The 22634-nt window shown below is 35.8% G+C and overlaps 1 protein-coding gene across 5 annotated transcripts in view; it reads right to left on the bottom strand.

The window, feature by feature from the left end:
- Positions 1–22634, bottom strand: part of PLAA (phospholipase A2 activating protein) — a gene marked incomplete at both ends in the record, with an annotated part of 38422 nt that overhangs the window by 4861 nt on the left and 10927 nt on the right. The window contains 10 exons of one of the 5 annotated variants that reach the window (XM_084238139.1): positions 746–847; positions 3856–3924; positions 6642–6713; positions 8990–9209; positions 10142–10299; positions 13985–14154; positions 15924–16059; positions 16620–16787; positions 18954–19074; positions 19157–19257. In XM_084238139.1, coding sequence (XP_084094265.1) covers positions 746–847; positions 3856–3924; positions 6642–6713; positions 8990–9209; positions 10142–10299; positions 13985–14154; positions 15924–16059; positions 16620–16787; positions 18954–19074; positions 19157–19257 — 1317 coding nt within the window. The remainder of the gene's footprint in view (positions 1–745; positions 848–3855; positions 3925–6641; positions 6714–8989; positions 9210–10141; positions 10300–13984; positions 14155–15923; positions 16060–16619; positions 16788–18953; positions 19075–19156; positions 19258–22634) is intronic. The other 4 variants (XM_084238136.1, XM_084238137.1, XM_084238140.1 and 1 more) reach the window with 4 other exon arrangements.

Raw genomic sequence — 22634 nt, 5'->3', positions numbered from 1 at the left:
ACCTTGCCCCCTACGAGACAAGAAAACAGCCCTGAACTAGTGAGGAGATCCTAATTTTGCCATAAAATCTTGACCCAGGTGAGTATAGCTGGACTTTATGCTGTCTATAATGTCAGAGTTGATTGACCTAAGAACTATCTCTGCTCTTTCTGGGGAGGAATAACGGTCATCATCCCTTCAAGATTAATGTCCAGGTTCTGGAGTCTCTTCAACCAGGTCCTCTGAGCTCTTGCCCTTGCCTCTATTGTCTGGTTCAACAAGGTTCTTATCCTCCCTGGCAGGTCATGCACTTCTGAATCCTGTGAGGTATGCCCTCGTTCTACTCATGTCCTCAATGAACTTACCCTGCTCTGTAATACCAGCACAAATGACTTTCATAGATGGCCAACATCACAACATGGGAGAAAACCAACAATGTATATTTTCTGGTGGAAGAACACAGTTCTCCAGGGTGGAAAAAAAATTTTTTAATCCTCTTTCACTTACATTTGAAATGCAAAACATAGCTATATTTTTTTCCCACTGCTACCTTTTCCCCCTTTTCGCCTCCCCCCTCCTAAGTCTCACATCCTTTATTAGTGTCCATTAGTTTTTATAAGTATGTTGCCGTGTCTTTGTAGTTGACACAGCTATGTAATACCACAATAGAAGAGTCTATCATAAACACCCAGTCCCCAGCACAGTTGTAAGCTTCTCAAAGGGTCTGTGGAAATGTGAGAAAACTAATTATTTAAAATACACTTACCTAATATTTGTGTAGGGTTTGCTTGGTCAAAAGTAACAGCTTCTTTTTTAGGGAAATAAATATTCACTGTTTTAGATGCAGCTGATCGGTAGGCACTATTCCCTATTTATAGAACAGAAAATAATGAAAATCATAACAAGTGGTCAAAAATGAGATCTTAAAAATTTCATGACTTGGTTTTCAGTACTGAAGTATATAACGACTACTTAGTTCATGCAATAAAATAATGAAGCAATCTCAACCAAAAAGAAAAAATATTTATAAGAATTTGTATACTATTTGTATTTGTTGATGTAGAAAATAGTTTTTGGAATGGGAGGTTAAATGTAAACCAACATTTTTCCCATTTGACATTTTTTACTTCTCTGATAAATTTAAGACTAAATCTATATTAGACATTTTTAAGAGAAGAAAGAATAAAAAACAATTATAAAACTTCCTATTCCAGTCTTCTCTATGGCATATTGATCTCTTATGATCTCCTCATGTCTCTTATTGCTTATTCCATCTATGTAGACAGCACTGTCACATTCTCTAAATCATTCTAATAAATTCCCTCAAGTTACATGTCCCTGAAGAATCATGGTTCTAAGTCTTTTATAACATTTCTACTTTTTAAGTACCTATTACAGTAATAGAAACTTACTATCTGATAATGAACAAAATAACTGGCACAGGATGAAAATTCTACAGTACTCAGTGGACTAAGAGACTTCAGCTAAAGTTTAATTTAAATCTAATTTATACCTTACTTACATTTCAAAACTTTATATTTAATGTTTGCCCCAATGTAAAATTATTTTGCAGGTATTTGAATAATAAATTTTAAATTCCTAAGTATAACAGATAAAAAACACAGAAAAAGATGAATGACATAAATGCACAAAATTAATTCTGTCTGCTTTATAAAGCATGCTGTATAGACACTGCTTGCACTCTTAATCATTAGAGTATACAGGTAATTATGTCCTCCCTTAATACTGCACACTGGAATGACATTGTTTTAGTCAATTCTGGTTGTTTTTTCCTCACCAATGTTATAAGATCACAAACAAATCTGAATAAAGTTATTCTAGTACCTGATACAGTTATAGTAATAGGAGAATACAAATCAATTATCACTCAAAAGACTAAGTACATCAAAAAGTTCTTTAAAGGAAAAATAGAGGGTGCAATGAGAACATATGCTTGAGTCAGTGATCTAATCAAGAGCAGATCTGAGTGTCCAGAGCAGTTTCACTGAATTCATCTAATAAATACTATATTGCAAAATCAAAGAAAAAAGAAAAAGGAACGGGGAAAACAAACAGTAATTTGTGGTCTAAACAACAAAGCAAAGGATAAGAGTATTCCAAAAGAGAACAGCATGTACAAAACTCATAAAATAACATGGTATTCTCAAGAAATTGATTCAGGCCAGATGGCTGGATGGGGAGAAAAAGCAGAGGGGAATGTGATACAAGGCAGAGAAAATGTCCAGTGGGAAATCTTTAAAGATTTTAAGCAAGGGAGGGGTATAAGGTATGCTATCCTGTAAAAATTTTGCTAGCTGAGGTACAGACCATAGAGAGACCAACTTGGGGGCTGCTCTTCCATTAGTCTAAGTGAGAGATGACAATAGCTTAGACTAAAGTATCCAAAGATCCATTATATATACCCAACTGTTAAATACTGTAACTTCTGGAAAATGGTACAGCTAATGATTACTACAAGCTTATTTTGTATAAAGTGATACATATACATATATATTAATTATAGTTTTAAGTGCTTAACTCCAGGAGGTAGGTATTATCTCACTTTACAAATGAGAAAAAGCACAGGCACCGAAACAAAAGCATTGCTCAAGTTCAAACAGATAGAGTAATGGAAGTGAGATTTGCATCTAAACATTCCCAAGGCCTGAGTCCTTAATCTTAATTACAATGTTATACTTCAATACTGCCAGCCAATGTTACTTTTGCAATGAAAAACTAGCTTATAAAAATCACATACCAAAGTAGAGTGGCAGTTTTATTTCTTTTATTATGTTCAATAACATATATATTCTATGTCTGTGTGTGTGTATATCATAGAAAATACCATTAAGTTAGGAAAAATATCTGCGGAGAGGTTCTGTGAAACTTGCAAGAGGTGAACCAATTTATCTCTGCATTTTCCTGGCAGACAATACAAAGAAAAAAAATGACTGTATATATTTAACAATGATGAACAAGATACGTCAGACTCTAGGTTAGATACTAAGGATAAAAAAAAATTAGGAGAAGGATATTAAATATTCCAGGGTTAAATGATTAACGAAAATTCCTTTCTAAATCTTAAAAAGAACAATGTATAACATAGTGAATAATATTTTCAACAAACTAAGAATGAAATGGGAAACACTGAATAAACTCAGATTTTGTAAGGGCAGCGAGGAAACCAGCCTTATTGAGGTAGACTGAACAGCAGTTTTCAATCCTGGCTGCATAGCAGAATCACATTAGATTATAAAAGCAGCCTTGCCACGGCATCAGTCCAGAGCAGTATTAGACCAAGTGAACGTCTCTGGGGATCAGACTGTGTACTTTTTTTATTTTTTAAAGATTGATTTTATTTATGCATCTAAGAACTGGGGTATAGGCTGAGAGAGGAGGGTGTGTGTGTGTGTGTGTGTGTGTGTGTGTGTGAGAGAGAGAGAGAGAGAGAGAGAGAGAGAGAGAGAGAGAGAAGATGCACCAGAGACAGACTGGGGAGCAGAACAGGCAGATCTACTGAAATACACTGCTGAGGGGAGCAGTGGGCAAGATAGCAGAGGTCTGCTGCACCATGTGGGTTAGCTCCCTGGCCGGAGACCGAACTTGAACTCACGCTGCAGTGGCTGCTGATAGCTTCACTGTGCTAAGACTTAACTCCTTGCACCACCAGAGAGGCCCTGAGTACTTTTTAAAACTCCCCAGATAACTTTAATGTGCAGTGATGACACAATTCTGAGACTACTCTAAAAGCCAAGCCAAGAAGTTTGGTCTTGATTTACTACACAAAACATTCTCCTGCATGATAAGGACACCTATTTCTTAGTCTTTCATGAAATGAAAGTTTCACAAAGAGGGAGGGAGGGGAGAAATGTTTACCTGTAAATGGATCAACTCCAGTCATGGCAGTTCCCATACTTGCAGAACCTGGCACATAACGACCACCACCTAAAATGCAATAATAATCCTAGTAAGAAAGGTAACTACAAATTATAAAGTTCAATACAAAGGTCAAACTGCTTATTCTTTACACGGAACTTATTTTCATTATTAGTCACACTTCAGAATGGCATCTTTATATATGTGGTAGGCTGTACATTTAATACATGAAAATGCTTAATAGTGCCTACAACTTACAGTGCCTAATGTCAGAATTATAGAAAAGGAATTCTCAAGTTACAAAATAAACATTAGAGACTTTATACATCATAATTATAGAAGTTTCATGAATGATAAAAAAATTGGGATTGGTGACACGCTGAAAGGTGTTCATATTGAGATATGAACACCATTCTATTAAAATAAACAGGAATAGTGGCACATAAAACTAGCAGAAATGAGACTATAGAGTTTTGGGATGCTACAACAATAGCTTAGTCTCATACTTGAGATTATTTTTGTGGCTATCTCATTGACAATGAAAAGAAAGGAACATGAAAAACAAGTGCAGAAAGTCACCAGGATTTGAAGATGTTCAGAGCCCTGGATAAACCTATGTGGGCAGAAGAAAGATGAGCTATTATTCTAGCCCGAGTTTAGAATCTAGGAGTTGGCAGAACAGGGTTAACAGATGAAGAAAAAGTAAACAAAAGCCACAAATGTAAACAGTATTAATTAAAATAAGGTAGGACACAGAATACTTAGACTTTCTGAGCTTTTACTATCTGCTAGCTAGTACATTAAGCATCTCAAATGCACAAAATCATTTACATATTTGATACCCATTACTATACATAATATTTTACAAGAGGAAGGTTGAATAACTTGCCATGTCCAGAGTATAGTCCAACACTTTTCTAAATGGATCTTTGATCACCCCAATGAGAGTTACCTGTTCAACATGTAGATTCCCTGGGTTATAGTAACTCAATGGTTCTCTAAACTGGCTTCACCTTAGAAACCTGTAGGACATTTTAAAAGCTACCTAACAGCAAACCACACCCAAGATCATTTCATCAGAATGAATGAGGATCAGGGCATGAGTGTTTTAACTTCTTTACTAATATAGTATATCAAAATTTTATGAGTAGGATGGTGTGATGAGTAAGTTAAACACACACCCCAAAGAGTCTAACTGGCATTCGACATTTGAGAACCACATAAGTAAGGAAAAGCAGAAAGAATTAAGATTAAGGTTGACCTGAAGATGTAAACCAAGTGGAGAAACTTTTTTGGACCCAGTGCTGCAGGTAAAGTTGGGGGAATAACATCAACAGTAATAATATGTATTGAGGGCTTAAATATATTCTAGGCATTTGCTAAACACTTTACATGTATTATACCATTTAATTTTCATATCTTAAAATGGGAGGTGCTTATAATAGTCTGTCTCAGTTATTTAAAATAGCATTTAGTATGCTATTTTGCATATCTCCATAAGTCATTACATCTTCTGAATTACTGACATCGGGCAACAGGAAGATGTGCTGGCCATCAGGATAGTTCCAAGAGTTCTCTAATGTTGCTGGTATTGTTTGAAGCTCGGTGTGTTCTTTCTGTTCCAAAAAAAGTCGCCAGTGAGACTCAGAACTCTGTTGTTCTAAGTTTTAGGGCATCACCATCAAAGTCATCACTCTTCAGATTCCTACTATACTTTCTAACTGTATTATGCCATCAAAGAATCCCTTCATAGTCAATGTGCTACCACATTTAGCTTGATAGTTGGCTACTGTTAATTTACTGGTCATCAATGCACAAGGTACAGTTCTTGGCATCAGGGTTACCAATTCATTCACGGGAGCAAGGAAGATCACTGAGAATGATCATAACTTTGTGATACCAACCCAGGTTGTATGCTGATCCAATCTATGCTTTAGACATGATTGCACATTGTCGCTTTTAGAGCTCACAGTATATGTATGTCCAGTCAATGAACACCAAAAATGCTATGAATTTTTCTCCAAATCTGGTAGATTATCTGGGAACTCAGGTTGAAGATCCAACAGCAGCATCATAAAAAATATGTCAAAAGCTATTCTGAAAACACTTCTTCAGCTGCATTAAGGTCCGAGCTTGGCAATTTTTTTTCCCAGTAGAGCAGACTCTGAGATATGCATACCTTGGCAAAAAAAGTCACTTTGAAAAGACACACCAACACTTCCAGGACTTCATGAAGGACAAAAACTTAGATTAGGAAGATTAATCCGGGCTAGGTGGGTGAAATGTCTTCCATGCTATGGCAAAATATGCCTGGGCAGACTTCTTGACTGCATTGCTTCATCCAGTACCAGGGACTCATGGCTCCTCCTGCTTGTGATGGATAGCATCTCGCCACTGAGAGCATTCATGCTGTATCCTGGGTGGTGAGTTCCCCTAATATCTAATTTCACAGATAAAAAAAATAGGCTCAGACAGGTTAAGCAACTTGCCAACTTCTCATAGCAAGTAAGTGGTAGAGCCAGAGTTTGAACCAAGATCTGTCTGACTCTGAAACCTACACTTATAAAACTATTCTGCTCTTCGGGAGGGATCATTGGAGAAAATGATCAGTCCTAATAATATGTTTTAAAAGTCATGAGGAAAGATACAAAATTCCTCCAAGAAAAAGCAACCCGTCAAAACTGGAAATACATTAAGGGAACTACCAATTATTGGAAAAAAGCTCTAAAACACAAAATGCTGTACATTTAGTGAGGAAAGATATATTCACAAAAACTATAGCCTACCTGTAAAAGGATCTGCTGCAGGCACTGTGTTAGATGATACTGATGATGAGCCTGGAACATATCTGCCACCACCTGTGTAAGCAAACAAAGGAACAGCTGAAGTAGGCCAGATTTTGAATTTAATAAACAGCATAATGCTCACATTGTAAGATTCTAAATTTTGAGAAAAAAAGAAGAGCAAGGCCATCACATGACAGAAATAACAGAAACTAAAGTCAGGAAGTCTTATAGTTGGAAAGACTTGTATGAAACACATTTCTCTGATTCTCCAAGTTCTGTTTCGTAACTTTAATATTTCATAATACTTTAGTCACTGTACTCCAATATTAAAATGACTGTGAATTCAAATATAAAAAGAGAAATTGTAGGTGTCCCCTGACCTAAATAATACACACACACAAAATCAATTCCTGTTCCTATACAGATTCGCTAGAATTCCTGCTGTTGCTGTTGCAATCAAAACTGCAGGTATCAATGTTAATCTTTTAGCGAACCCCTGGGTTCATTAATTCATGTGTCAAACAGTGCATTCAGTGCTGGGAATCCAGCAGGGAACAAAATTGCTTGTATCCACTGAAGCTTATAACCTACTGGAGAAAAGAATTACAAAGGGAAAAAGTGCTACAAAGCAAACAGATTTCCATTTATATGTTTACAAATGTGTGGTTTGTGTATGTTTTGTTAGTACCTCTAGGGAAATAATCAGAGGCAACTACAAAATAATGTACTGAAGAATGTAAAGTGATCAAGTTTCAAAAGAACAAAAAAAATCAAAGTTTTTCAATACCTAGAGTTAACTGCTTTAATAACGCACATAATTCTGCAATTATTATTCACTCCCTTACACATTAGCCTGAAATTCCACCAAAAGAAATAAACACATTGTTTTTTTCCTCTTCAGAGAAAAAAAGTGCAATGATTGGCAGGCTTACATCAGTTACAGTTCAGTAGTAACTCAAGACTGATAATTCTAAGTCAACAAACAGGTGAAATTAGGTTTATTATGTGATTGAACAATAGTATTTTGGATTACGAGGGGACAGGACAATTTAAGAACATGAAGTATCTGTGAAAGGAAAAAGGCCAATGTATACATGGACTTAAGACAGGAAGAGTACACAGGATTCTTGTAAAACAAGAGAACTAGAACATGAAAGATGGAGTCAGAAATGATAAGAGGAAAACATTAACAATAAAGTGCCAATTTCAAATTTTTATTTAGACCGGGTCCTATAGCTAATAAAAGAATAAACATTTCATTTCTCCTGTATCATGGCATCAGTTCTCAGGACCCAGAACTCAAGCTAATCCTCCTAAAATTATAATCCATTTCCTAGAAGCCAGGATTCGGAATACACTACTACTAGGATTATAATTTATGATCTGGTATGAGATCACTCATGGGATTTAAACACTCAATAGTGTTACAAACTATTGACTTAAAAAAATGGATGTGTAGGGGGCCTCCCTGATGGCGCGAGGGGTTAAGCCCCACACTATGAAGCAATCCACAGCCTCTGCAACAAGAGTTCTATCCCCAGCGGGCAACAGAGAAACCCGCATGGCAAAGCAGACCTCACCTGTCTCACCCGCTGCTCCCCTCAGCAGTGTATTTCAGTCAGTCTGCCTGTTCTGTTTCCCACTCTCTGGTGACTCCTCTCACCCCCTGCATCACTGGCCTGTACCCCAGCTCTTATATGCATAAATAAATAAATCTTTTTTTTTTTAAAGTACTTCATTTCATTTTTTTTTTAAGATTTATTTATTTATTTATACAAGCACTGGGTACAGTCAGAAGTGCAGGAGGGTGAGAGGATTCACCAGAGCCAGATCGGGGAACAGAACAGGCAGACCGACGAAATACACCGCTGAGGGGAGCAGTGGGCGCGGCAGGAGAGGTCTGCGCGCCATGTGGGACCCTCTCGCTGGCGGCCGGGGATCGAACCGGCGTTACAGAGGCTGAGCAGCAGCTTCACAGCCCAGCGCTCAACCACTGCGCCACCAGGGGAGGCCCTAAATAAATAAATCTTTAAAAAAAAAAATGGATGTGTAAAATACAAATCACATATAAACTAAACTACCTACAATTCAGCCCTAGATTTGTTGCATAGCAAAGGAGTCAGAATGGGGGGGGCTGCAATTGTATGGGGAATATAAAAATAAAATTTATTATTAAAAAAAAGAAAAAAAATGTTACAAGATCTTTAAGGAAAAAAAAAATGAATGTGAAGTAAAAACCTGTGGTAGGTCTCAGTTTGTATGTAAATAGCTAATTATAACAGGAATTTAAATGCATCAAGAAAAAAAACCAACATTTATAATACATAAGAATATAAACCTTAACTTACCTGTAAACGGATCTGAAAAATTGGTGTTCCCAAGTCCCAACATTTGACCTTTTGTGTTATCAATAATAAATTTAGCCACTTGATCCAAAAACATAGGATTTAAATCATTCTTCTGCAAGAAGTTGTACGCAGTTAACCAGGGATCATCACTGATGTTATATGGCAATTTATATGATGGTCCACCTTCATTGACATCAATTGAGAAAACATAATCAAATTCCTTTAATAGGAATATAAAAAGGAAGATAAATTATTACTAACTTATCTGCTCAAATATTTTAATGACATAGATAAAACGTTATTTTTTTTTAATAGCTACATTACTTAAACTTTGTCCAAACTACAATGCTAAGATGTTCCACTTGACATATAATGATTAACCATCTGCATGTATTACAAAATAAGTGTTTCCCTGGGGTTGGAGGTGAGGGATGGATTACAACACTTATTAATTTTAAGGCCAAAGGTAGGTTTCCAATTGGTTGATCTCAAAGCCAAACATATCAGATGATACCATGCCCCACTTACCAAAACATGCTGGTATTGTAAGTACTGCCCAGCAGGGTCTCTCATGTCTTCTCAAATTAAATATAGTAAAGCACTAAACATTAGATAAAAGGTGGCACAGAAGCACCTAATCCTTAAAATGTGTTGGGAATAGCTTATGTATCTCACTACTAGGGCAATTAATGGCTACTCTGTCTATCCAAATGCAATACTCCCCATTTGAAAAGACTTACAAAATTTATTGAAGACCGGGAAAAGACAGAATTGCCCCACTGAAGTATAATTTCATTTATTTTATTTTTAAAGATGTATTTTACTTATTTATGCATACAAGAGCTGGGGTGTAGGCCAGAGGTGTGGGAGGTGAGAGGATTCACCAGAGACAGTGGGAAACAGAACAGGCGGATGTACTGAGGAGAGGTCTGCTGCACCATAAGTGCATCAGCTCCCTGGCCACAGTGGCTGGCAATAGCCTGACAGCACTGAGACTTTAACCCCTGCATCACCAGGGAGGCCTCAAAGTATAATTTTAAATGTCATAACACCAAAGAAAATGTTATCAGCATGGGGGAAAAAGAAAAGACAATCTTTAATTTTTTCTAATGCTTTAACATAATGATAATTAGAAAGTAGACGTTAACATACTTTCCCTTCATATAAAACTTTTCCAGATGTTTGCTGATTAGCACCAGATGAGCCAACAACATCACCAATTTTTATCCATCTCCCATCGCTAACACTCCACTGATAGGCTTCGACTTTCTCACCATCTCTGATCAGACGAGTCTGTCCTTCTCTAGTACCTTAAAATAAAAATTTTAAGAATCAAAGGTGGATGACACAGTGAAATTCAAAAAACATTTAGTTTTTTTATCATTAACTTTTTTGTTTTTTTGATTTAATATAAATTGTTATTAAATGAGAAATTTTAGAATGTAACTTAACTATAAAGTGACCAAAAAGAAAGTAACAGGAACTTTATTACATAAAAGAAAGTTAAAAATAAGATTCTACTAGCCAGCAGCTGGTCTATCAAACCTAACACAAATTTTATTACTGAGTATCTTCTAACAACACTTTTATTTCAGTAAATAACTCTCCATTTTTTTCACCAGCTCAGGCCAAAATGTATAGGGGAATCTGATTCCCTGTTCTTCCACTCCCAATTCTTTGGCAAATTCTATCACCTCTATCTTAAAAAAATATATCTGGAAAACTTCCTCATCTCACCATCTCATGGCAATCAACAGATTCATTACATATTGAATATATATTAATGAAAACTAAGCATGTTTTCAGAAATTTACAAGTCTAGTAGAAGTCTCCACTATTTCTCCGTTGGATTGCTTCAATGGCTTCCTACTCCTGTTCTGGGGACCCTACACTCTATATTCGACTCAGGTAACTGAAGAATATTTGAAAAGTTTAAGGAACTCCTGACACTCTTTTTCCAGAAACGTTCACTGACTTTCCATTTTAGTCTTGAATTAGAATCTAAGTCCTAGGTGTGGTGTATAGGGCCAGCTATAATCTGCCCCCACCACCTCCTCTGGTTTCGTCTTCTTGATTCTCCCCTTCATCCCATTACTCTACTTCAGTCATGGAGTCTCTGCAGTGGCCGCTTATTCTGCCAACAACACCCTTCACAAAGATGTTGGCAAGATTTGCTCCCCTATTTCCATAAGGACTTTACCCAAATGTCCCATTTTCAGTGAAGGTTTCAATGGCAGAGATAGCTGGCTGTCCTCCAGAGATTCACATCCTATTCCATAGGACAGTGTTGTCTAATCAAAGACTTACTAGCCATGACCACATTGTTCAGATCCTAGATGTCATACACTGAGTAATGGGCAGTGAAATTTGGATCGGTGCAATATTAAGTGCCAGTTTTAGAACTACTCTGTCATCCTCTATCCTCCCTTCTTACCCTATTAGGTAGCTGAATATCTACCTATACTCAAGGAAACCTTGGAAGTCACATGTGGAAGATTGTGAGTTCCATCAGCATGGGCCCCTAACTGACTATGAGGAGCAAAATTACTCTGAACATAGAGTTCACAGAGGCAGGGCTCCAGCATGGCCTGCCATCCAATCCACTAAGCTTTAAATATACAAGTAAAATTATCTTGTGTTAAGTTACTAAGATTTTTGGTTTACCTATTACAACAGTTACTGCTGTGTTAAGTATTATACATTCCCTGATGGTTATATTAAGTTCATAAAACAAATACCTCATGATATTGTTATAAATATCCCAAAACATTACAATTTGTAGAAATAGCTGGGCCTAAGGGTTTTTACTAATGGTTTGCTTAGCTGTATAGAAAATACTACAATATTTTACTGATTAAACAAAAAAATATTATAAAACATCCACAACCCCTGGTTCTTTTATCCCATGGTACTTTTCATTCCCTGATGTACTTATATATTTACTTATTTACGATTTACTTATCTGTCCCCTATAGAACATAAATTTTGAGAACAGGGTTTGTGTTTCTTTCATTATCTACTATATTCCCCAAAGTTTAGACAATGCTTGGCAAACATTAGGTACTTAGTAAATATCAACTGAACATCTATACACATACACACACACACACACACACACATATATAGTAATGAAAGGACTACATTTTTGTAAAGAATTCTAGGAATATTAAAAACAATGCAGCAGTTCTCAGATGTTTGGTTTGAAGATCTCTTAATAGTCATAGAACTTATTCAGAAGCTGAAAGAGCTTTTTTCCCCTGTGGTATCTGTCAACTGATTTACTGGATTTGAAATTGAACCTGAGTAAAAATACATATTTATTTCATGAAAAATAATAACAGATTCATTACATATTGAATACATATTAATGAAAATGAAGTATGTTTTCAGAAATTTAGAAGACTGGCACTGTTTTACATTTTGTAAACCTCTTTGACGTTTCTCTTTTAGAAGACAACTAGATTATCTGTCATACCTGCCTCAGCATTCACTCCACTGCAATCTGCTGTTTTGGTTGAAGTACACAAAAGGAGATTAAGCCTTATACAGATTAACATAATCAAAGCAAAAAGGACAAGTTCAAAAGTCTTTTTAGAAAAATACGGATATTAAAGTTGTAGGTCTTCAAAGATTGCAATGTAGGATCTGAAACCATATCAGTGATTTTTTTCCATGGTCTACTGCACTGAAATCCACCTTCTACTTTAAACTTTGATCACCACTTCTTGCTGCTTTATCCTCTGACTTTCAACTGAACTTTTACCCATTTTTACTTTTTAAACACCATTAATTGGTCATATTGACAGTGAATTAAAGCAGATCATCCACATATTTAAACATTTTATTTATATAAAAAATTGCATTTGTTAATAGTACCACTGATAGTATTAGAATAATCTTTTAAGCATAAGGAAGTAATCAAATCCTGGTGGCAGACATAAATTTCCCAAAATTTGAATTTTCATTTCAAAAGTTTGAATTGTATCTGGCAACAAATACTGCAAGTTGTTTTCTTGAAAGTAAACATGCTTAATTAGCTGATTATCAAAAAATGTCCGCCAAATATGCAAGCCTGAAGAGCCATAGTTATTTGTCCTTTGAAATAAAAAATGGCATTCTATAGCAAAAAACTCAGCCTGCAACTTAACTGACTTATCCTGGTGGATAGTATGATACTTCCGTGTATTTTATGTGTATTTTACATTTTGTAATCCAGAATATAAAAAAAAATCATATTAAAGGGTCAAAATGTAGTAAAATTAACTTTCAATGTATCCTCGAGGACTAATATTAAAGTCAGATGGCATTTGCTTTTAAATTACGACTGTGTGCCCGGTGAAGAACACAATGATTACCACAAGAATTTAAAGCCATTGCCTTGAGTGCAGCCTAAGGCATCAGCAGTTTCACCCCAGATTGCTTTCATACTTTAAGTGCAAATGTTAACAGTATAAAAGATTCTTAATGTTATGAAATTAGTTTTGATTGTATGGACACTATGAAAGGATCTCAGAATTCCCAGTGATCCATGAACAAGTTCTGAAAACAACTGATATAGGGGAGCAGGAATATATTGAATGGAAGATTCTATTAGGGCAATTGCCTCTGATTTTAAACTCAAAACTCACAGTTCATTCAGTAGACATCATCCTATGCAACTAATTTTTATTTTTAGCCTGTACAACCTTTTATGGGATTGAACTAACCAAAAATTATTAAATAGGTAACTTCTGAGTACTTACAATATATAAGTAATGGAAGTTTTATTTAAATAAAAAAGTATTTATAGGGAACTTATCTAGAAGTCTAAAACTAAGACAAAAGCAAGAAAAACATGGATTCTCACAATGGTTATTTCATAGTGATAGACATTCTCAAAAATCCAGATCTGAGAAAAACAGAGAATAACACTAGCAAAACAATCTTTCTTTTCTTACCTCTCCAAAAGGCAAACATGGTAACATTTTTTACTACTAGACATCCTGAAATATTTACCAGGTTCATTCAGATGTTCCCTTCCTGGAAGCTGGTCAGCATTAATATCTCCTAAATCACCAGTTTTGGAATCAATGGTTGCCTGAGAGAGTTCTTTTTCAAAAGCCTTGATTTCCTCAGCACTGGCTGTTCGATCCTCTGATTCTGTAAACACTCTAATAATACCATCACTATAAGGAAAAACAAACTCATTTTAAGTGACTGCCATTGTATATTGTTATCACACGATCCAAAGTAAAAATGTGTATTTGTGACTACGAGAAACATGACTCTGCCTATACAGCTGAATATTGCACTATGTGGGTATGTGGGCTTTAGTGCACACTACTCTATCATTTTCCAGAGCAATGTATAGAATGGGAAAAGGTTATTTCAGGGAAAAGGTACTGGCAAAAGATTAAGAGAGAAATATACTTAATATAGTTTTTAATTCCAAGTTAAATAGTTACCCTTCACTAAATAATTTCACCCATTTCGTTGATTTACTTTTTTTTCACAATGTCAAATATGCTTAGGAGGGAAAAAAAACTAAACCAACAAATCAATGTCCCACCCAGGCAAAACACTTCCACTTTTATTAGGCTCTGTGTCCCTTATCATTGTAGCCTTTTTGCCTCCTGCTGTCATTGCCAGAGTAGTCTATGATTCCATCCTCATTCATTTCCCCAAACAACTTTATATCTCCTCTTATTTAACTTATTCTATTGTTTTCTACTAAAATGTGATTTCAAAAAAGTCACTAATAACATTTTTTCAATTAAGAACAAAAGCTCTTCTAACTTTTCATTCTGTAAGCCCTCATACACCTGTTGACACTGATCATAATTTCCTTTCAAAACCTTTCCTTTACCATCTCTGAATTTCAGTATCTGAATTCTTTCTTCTCTTTAACCTACTTGCTTCTCTTTTTCTACCCACAGTATATGATGATTCAGTCTATAGCTTTCTATACCTCCTCCTATGTATGTACTTCCCTCAGAGAAAGATGTTCTATTGCTTGTCTCTGGCAGTTTTGTGCCAAGCTTTGCCTTCGGTTTGAGTCGTTACCCTACGCTGGAGTACATCTTCCTACACCCACTGGCATGAGTGTGGCTCTCCACCACTTGGACCTCAAGCAGGTCTATAACCAAGGTAATCATCCTTGCACCAAACCAATTCTTATACTTTGCATTTTTATTAGCACAGATTTCCAATCATCCAAAGTTTAGCTTTTTCTTTCATCCCCTTTCTGATCACTTTTCCTCAACATTATCTGTTGTGGTTTTTTTTTTTTTTTGTTGTTCTCTTATCCACCAGCATGTGGGGCCAATACTTCATAACGTCATACCCCTTACTACAACTGCTTTCTAATTTGTTTTCCTGCCCACTGTTACCATTAGTTAAATACTACTGACATATTTAATAATTCACAAATTCTGCTTTAATCTTTTTAATTCTAGCTTTAGAGCAAAAACCTTTTAACCCCAAACATACAATCTAAAAAAGGCCTGCCATTCAAGGTTCTCCATAATTAAGCCCCACCTTATTTATTATACACTATTCCCCAGCATTTGTACTTCATTTTCCTTCATCTTTACATGTATCACTTTCATTCTCAAGCTACCTTTATTAATCATTTCTTTCGATAAGCTTCATTTCCTTTATTATTATCTTTCAAAATTCAATTCAAATGACATCCTCTTCCAGAAAGTTTTCCCACAACAAACTCTACTTTCCTGAACATCAATTCTCTTACATTCATTGTTTCAACTGCATAACTTGCAGTACATATGTCATTTGTGTAAAAGCTGTTACACTCACTACTGTTTTGTTTAGTAACCCAAAGTGCATATATATGCCCCCCCATGCACCTGAAATTCCTTATGCTTATCACTGTGCACTCCCACAGTCTACCAAAGATTTAGCTAGACACTTTATTGACTGAATATAATATAAATACCTCGCACCGACCACAATGTCACCATTGTCTAGCACACAGCAGCACCATATAGACTGAGCTGGAAGTCGAATGGTTTGAGCACATTCCCCATGTTTCCAGATTCTCAGAGATCTGTCTTCTGCTGTTGTCACAAAATCTAAAATGAATACAGGAAAAGTAAGTGTGAATAAAAAAAGATATATATCTACACACATTATCTTTCTAGATAATTCCAAAGTATTTTAAAGTTTCAAATTTTATGTATTTGCCACTTATACCATATTATCAAAAATAACAATTTTATACACTATATCTTACATCCTATACCTCATTCTAACAAGTTATACAAAGTCTTTCCTCAAATATGTATGAACTTTTTACAACACATTCATCAAATCTGAATTAATACAAGGCCTCCCTGGTGGCCTAGGGGTTAAGTCTCAGCGCTATCATGATATGACTGCTGTGGCCTGAGCTCAATCCCTAGCCAGGGAGCTAACCCACATGGCACAGCAGACCTCTCCTTTCTCACTCGCTGCTTCCCTTAGCAGTGTATTTCAGTAGATCTGCCTGTTCTGCTCCCAGCTCTTTCTCTGGTGAATCATCTTACCACCCCCTGCACCTCTGGCTTGCACCCCAGTTCTTCTACATTCGTCTACGCAAAAATAAATAAAATCTTCAAAAAAAAATTGAATTAATAGTGAAATATAATCTTACCTTTACAATTTGGAAAGACAGATATGCTATAAATATAATTGGTATGTCCATAATATACTTCAAGACACTCGCCAGTGATTTGCCACCTTCTAATACTAGCATCGTTTGCACAAGAAAGAAATTCTGTTTCACTCAGGATTGCCAAACCTCTTACACAGTCTTCATGCCCTGTATTAAAAAAAGAACATATTTCAATAAAATGGATCATTTGCTGATAGCTTTATGTAACTTACTACACCATTACAGAAGATCAGTGAGTACTAAGAAATGATTTTTGAGTTAGAGATAATCTTTTTTTTGTAGAAAAGCCAAGTAAACAGTGTTTTGTGTTTGGTACCACTTTTTATCATCAGTCTTGCAAAGTTATTTTACATTCATCTTATCTTTCTTTTAAAACCTGCTAGAAACATAATTTTGATCCCCTCAATTTTCTATTTTTACCTGACAATTGATTACACCTAATTTTCCCCAATAACAAGAGTAATCAAGAGCATACACTATAATTGAATGTAACAAAGATTCCCTCAATCTCAGCACAAAATGCTAAGATTTATATTCAAAATACACTGGAAGAAATTCACAAAAATTGAGATCACAAAAGGAATTTAATTATTTAAGAGTCAAAATAAAAATTTCATCACTAAAAGTAAATTTTATTAAAATATAAGATAGGCTGAAAGAGATTAATTTATCTAAAACCACAACTAGTAGCAATGCTAAAGTAAGAATCAAGTTTCCCACTTCATAAGCTTACCTTTTTTTTTTTTAAGATTTATTTATTTATTTATTTGTTTATACAAGCACTGAGTACAGTCAGAAGCGCAGGAGGGTGAGAGAATTCACCAGAGCCAGAGTGGGGAGCAGAGCAGGCAGAAGGACTGAAGTACACTGCTGAGGGGAGCAGCGGGCGGCAGGAGAGGTCTGCGGCCATGTGGGACCCTTACCTGGCGGCTGGGGAATGAACTGGCGCTGCAGAGGCTGAGGGCAGCTTCGCAACCCAGCGCTCAACTGCTGCACCACCGGGGAGGCCCAATCTTACCTTTTTTGAATCAAATCATAACCTATTCTGCCGCTTTGATACAACCAAATTGCAAACAGAAAGCCAAACCCCACTGCATTATCAATGGAAGTATTTCACAATTTATATAAATTCAGGCATTAAAATGGTGAAATAAAAACTAATGATCAATGATTTTTTTTAAAGGTAAGAATTTATGGAACAAACTTCTTGCATTAGGTTCATATATGTGTATGTATATACATACATATGCATGCATATATACATATAGGTATGAATTAATGTATGTGTGAATATGCATACATGTGAATATATGTATGTATGTGTATACACACATACATGTGTGTATAAGCACACATTCACACATATATTCTACTTAACAGAAGCTATTAAATATTTTCAAAAACTTGATAAAATTTTATTTCTTTCACTATTTATTGAAGCATTGTTGAAGGTATTACTATATAATTAAAGGCAACGCATTCTATCAACTTGTGATCTAGTAAATAACAGCAGAAGTCACTGTGCACAATATCTGCTGATTTAGATTAACTATCCAGATTACCAACAGCTACACACACACGCACACACACACACACGTGCGTTTTCTGTATGGAAGCAGAAAAACAGGCATGTTTAGTTATAACTCATTGTCTATATTCTACCTACAGATAGCCTTATGTCCACAACGAACTTTTTACAGTACTATAGAGTGTAGTGTTCAACTTCAAAGAAATAAATAAAAGTAAGGAAAAAACCCATCAGAAACGTGACTCCCAATAAATTAGCACTACTGATATTAGATAGCAAATGCTTCAGTCTAAGAGTTATTTAAATGTTTAAATTTAAATAGACTACCCACCTGAAATCACAATAAAAGTCTAATATTTGTTATTATTAATGTACTTTATTACTAATAAAGATACTGATTTTTACTTCATGAGTGAAGATGACACTACTGACACACCAATAAGGTTTATGCTTGGAAGTTTACCTTGCTAAAATGAAAATAAAAGCCAAAAACATAATGGCTGGCCAGAAATTACATATCGGTAATACACAGAAGCACATACATATATCACATCTCATCAGGTAGCTATTATTAGTGCACATCTGATTGTTTTATGAAAGGTCTCATTATATCATTAAAATATATTAAATATTAATTTTTAGAAAAATTACATGCCATATTAAAGTGACTCAAATACAGGGATGCTTTTCAATTACCATTTTCTAGTTTCTAAACTTTAGAGAAAAAAACCATCTGAACAAATAAAAAAGGATTAGATTATAAAAGTTGTCTACTCTAATCTTACCTGAAAAAGTCCTCTCACATCTTCCAGCCTTCCACAGCTTAATAGTCTTGTCTGCTGATCCAGTTAACATTAAGCCCTGTTCAGGCAGGATCTTTACTGCCCACACGGCAGCTGTATGACCCTGTGAATAAAATGGGTAGTAATTTATGTTTCTACTGAATCATCATATTATTATCTAGAATAGTCACAAAAAAGTACTGTACCTGTAAGGTCATCATGCATTTGTCATTCAGCCAGACTTTAGCAGTAGTATCCCATGAGCCACTAAGTAATGTCCCAAATTTTCCAGATGAAAGACTACAAACTAAAAAGAGGGAAAAAGGCACCAGTTAACACATATTCATTGAGAATAATGCTCAACACTTTGTTAATTGTTAAAGCACTGCAATTTTAGAAGCACTTTGTGACAGTATCTTAGTCAATTAAGGCTTGAGATGTGCAGAAGAGTGTTGTAGTAAAGAGCAGATTGACTGGGGTGTCCCCAGTGGCGCAGCGGTTGAGCGCTGGGTTGCAAAGCTGCCCGCAGCCTCTGCAGTGCTGGTTCGATCCCTGGCTGCTCCCCGGCCACCAGAGGAGGGTCCCGCATGGCGCGCAGACCTCCCCTGCAGCCCGCTGCTCCCCTCTGCAGTGTACTTCGGTCCTTCTGCCTGCTCTGCTCCCCGCTCTGGCTCTGGTGAATTCTCTCACCCTCCCTCACTTCTGACTGTACCTAGTGCTTGTATAAATAAAGAAATAAAATAAAATAAATCTTAAAAAAAAAAAAAAAAAAAGAGCAGACTGACTGGTACCAGACAGCCTGGGAGCAAGTCCAAGTTGTGCCACTTAGGAGCTATGTGACCACAGACTATTTCTTAACCCTCAGATTATTCATGTGTAAAATGAAAGAAGAGGATTAAGTGGCTTACACAAAGCCTTCAGTTCTAAGAACTATGTAGGAAGATAATACAATACAAATGGTTTTGAAACATATAGATTATTTAAAGTAATTTTAACTAAAATGTGAAAACTGTAGCCAAGATAAGTGTGTAATAGTAATGAAACAGTGAAATAATTGTCTTACTATCTTGACATAAAATTATACAGGCATTAAAAAATATACAGGCTATAAATGAACATGAAAACTTGTCTTAAAAATATGGAAACAGAGACAATTCTAATTAAAAATGGCAGGTTTTCCATGTAACATTATAAATGGTATGGAGTCTGTAAGAAGTTTATATACAACAGGAAACAACATAACTAACTTAGCAAAATAGAGCAAATTGTAATTTAGATGCCCACAGAAGAGTGGTTAGAAGCAGAATGACTGGCCCCACAAAGCTCCTATGAGATTCAATATCCCTCTACTAGTTTCCACGGAGGAAACTAGGACTTGAAAAATGAAAAGAGCGAATCAAAGTCTGCATACAACAAAACGAAACAATAGATACCCCTTGCAACTTAATCAGAAAATACATCCTCATTCACTACAGGAGACAAGAGGTTTTATTCTCTAAGGAAACTAAAGCAGTTTCAAGATTAAAGACGCCAGACTTAGTGAAAAGAGTCTTCCTGTACACAAGGGGAGTGGGTAAAGCCTACATCCTGCAATGGGGCACCTGTAGTCCTCTGCTCCTGCAATAACAGTAGTCAGGCATATATCTCCCTAAATGCAGGCAAGAGGTGGAAAAATTCCAGTGTGAAAATAAGTAAAAAACTAAAAGGAGAGCTATACTTTAAAAAAAAAAAAAAAGAAAAGAAAAAATACCCAAATTGAGATCAAAAAGGCAATGACATGAAAAAATAGGAAAGAAAAGTTTTGCTAGAAAACCAACTCAGCATGCTCCTCATCCAACTAAATAGGGACTCCATGAAAAGATAATGGGGGGGGGGGGCGCACAGAGGAAATAGTAAGAGTCCCAAAGTGAAGGACATGAGTAACTAAATTGAATCAACCCACAAATATGCTCAATAAAAGGCATTTTCAGAAACAAAGAGATGCATTGTGAATTTTTATAACATCAGAAATAGATCCTAAAAGTTTGGGAGGCAAGAAAACTAACCCATAGAAAAGTTGGGTATCAGAGTAGCATTAAACTTCTTAGTAACATAAGTTAAAAGACAATAAACAAAATGGATAAAAGACCTGATTGAAACCATAAAATATATAGAAGAAAACATAGGCAAAACACTCCATGACATACATCTTAGAGATGCATCCCCCAAAGCAAAGAAAATGAAGGAAAAGACAGCTGGGACTGCATCAACTAAAAAGCTTCTGTGCAGTGAAAGAGACAAAACCAATATGAAGAGACACCCTACAGATTAAGAAAAAATATTTGCAATTCATACAACTGATAAAGGGCTTATATCAAAGAGCTACAAAGGGCTTATACAACTCAACAAAAAATAAACAACCCAGTCAAAAAATGGGCAAAAGAGCTAAAGAGACCTTCTTCAAAAAGGAAATGCAGATGGCCAAAAGGCATACGAAAAATTGTTCAACATGACTTATTATCAGGGAAATGCATATCAAAACCACAATGAGATACCACCTCACACCAGTAAGAATGGCCCACATTAAAAAAACTGAGAATGAATGCTGTCAAGGATGTGGAGAAATAGGAACCCTCTTACACTGCTGGTAGGAATGCAAACTGGTTCAACTATTATGGAAGGTTGTGTGGAGGACCCTCAAATTATTAAAAATGGAACTACCGTATGAACCAGCAATTCCACTCCTAAGAATCTAGCCCAAAAACACAAAAATATTAATTCGAAAGGAAATGCGACTTCCTATGTTTACTGTATCACTATTTATAATAGCTAAGATATGGAAACAACCCAAATGCCCACAAACAGATGACTGGATAAAGAAGATGTGGTATTTATATATACACAATGGAATATTACTCAGCATCAAAAAAGATAAACTCATGCCATTCCCAGAATATGGATGGAGTTAGAAGGGATTATGCTCAGTGAAATAAGTCAGAAGGAAAAGTAAAGTATCAAATGATTTCACTTATAGGAGGGATACAGGGAAAGCGAAGAAGGAGTTGGGGGAAAAAAAACAACTAGCAGGCAAACTATCGATCTGAGACATACAGCAGGGGAGAATCAGGGAAAGGAGTCAAAATGGGGAGAGAAGAGCAAAATAGACTATGGTGACGGTTCACAGGTGATTTGGTGGTGGGAATTTTACAGGGATTACATCTGTGGGAAGAAATCAAATATTACAGAAAAATGAACAATGATGTAAAAAGAGTAAATTCAAAATTCTAAGGTTAATGGTTGTAACACAGGATTCCATAGCTAGCCAAATTAACAATCAAACATAAAGGTGAAGTACAGCCATTTTCCAATATGCAAACATGATTTAACTACAGTCTTATCTTTCTTAGCAACAGCTATATTACACTAAAGGAGTTAAGAATAACAAAAAATGTAGGATCTAGAAAACAGACATGCAAAGTGGAATCCAGGGAGTGTGAATACAACAGCAGAATGTAAGAGGGAAGTTTCGGGAAAACATGAAACAGATGATTATTTAATGTGTGTGGCAGCCATCACTGATATCCATTAAACATTTTCTGCTCTTTGCTGTCTAACCAAATGTTAAGACTGAATTTCTCCATTTCCTTTGGTTTTTGGCAATTTCCACGACATGTTCTAGCATTAAAGAATGAGAGGAAATAATGT

The sequence above is a fragment of the Talpa europaea genome, assembly GCF_964194135.1.
Source record: "Talpa europaea genome assembly, chromosome: 7".
NCBI lineage: Eukaryota > Metazoa > Chordata > Mammalia > Eulipotyphla > Talpidae > Talpa > Talpa europaea.
The sequence above is the reverse complement of the archived record's forward strand: the minus strand, read 5'-3'. Positions and strand labels throughout refer to the sequence as shown.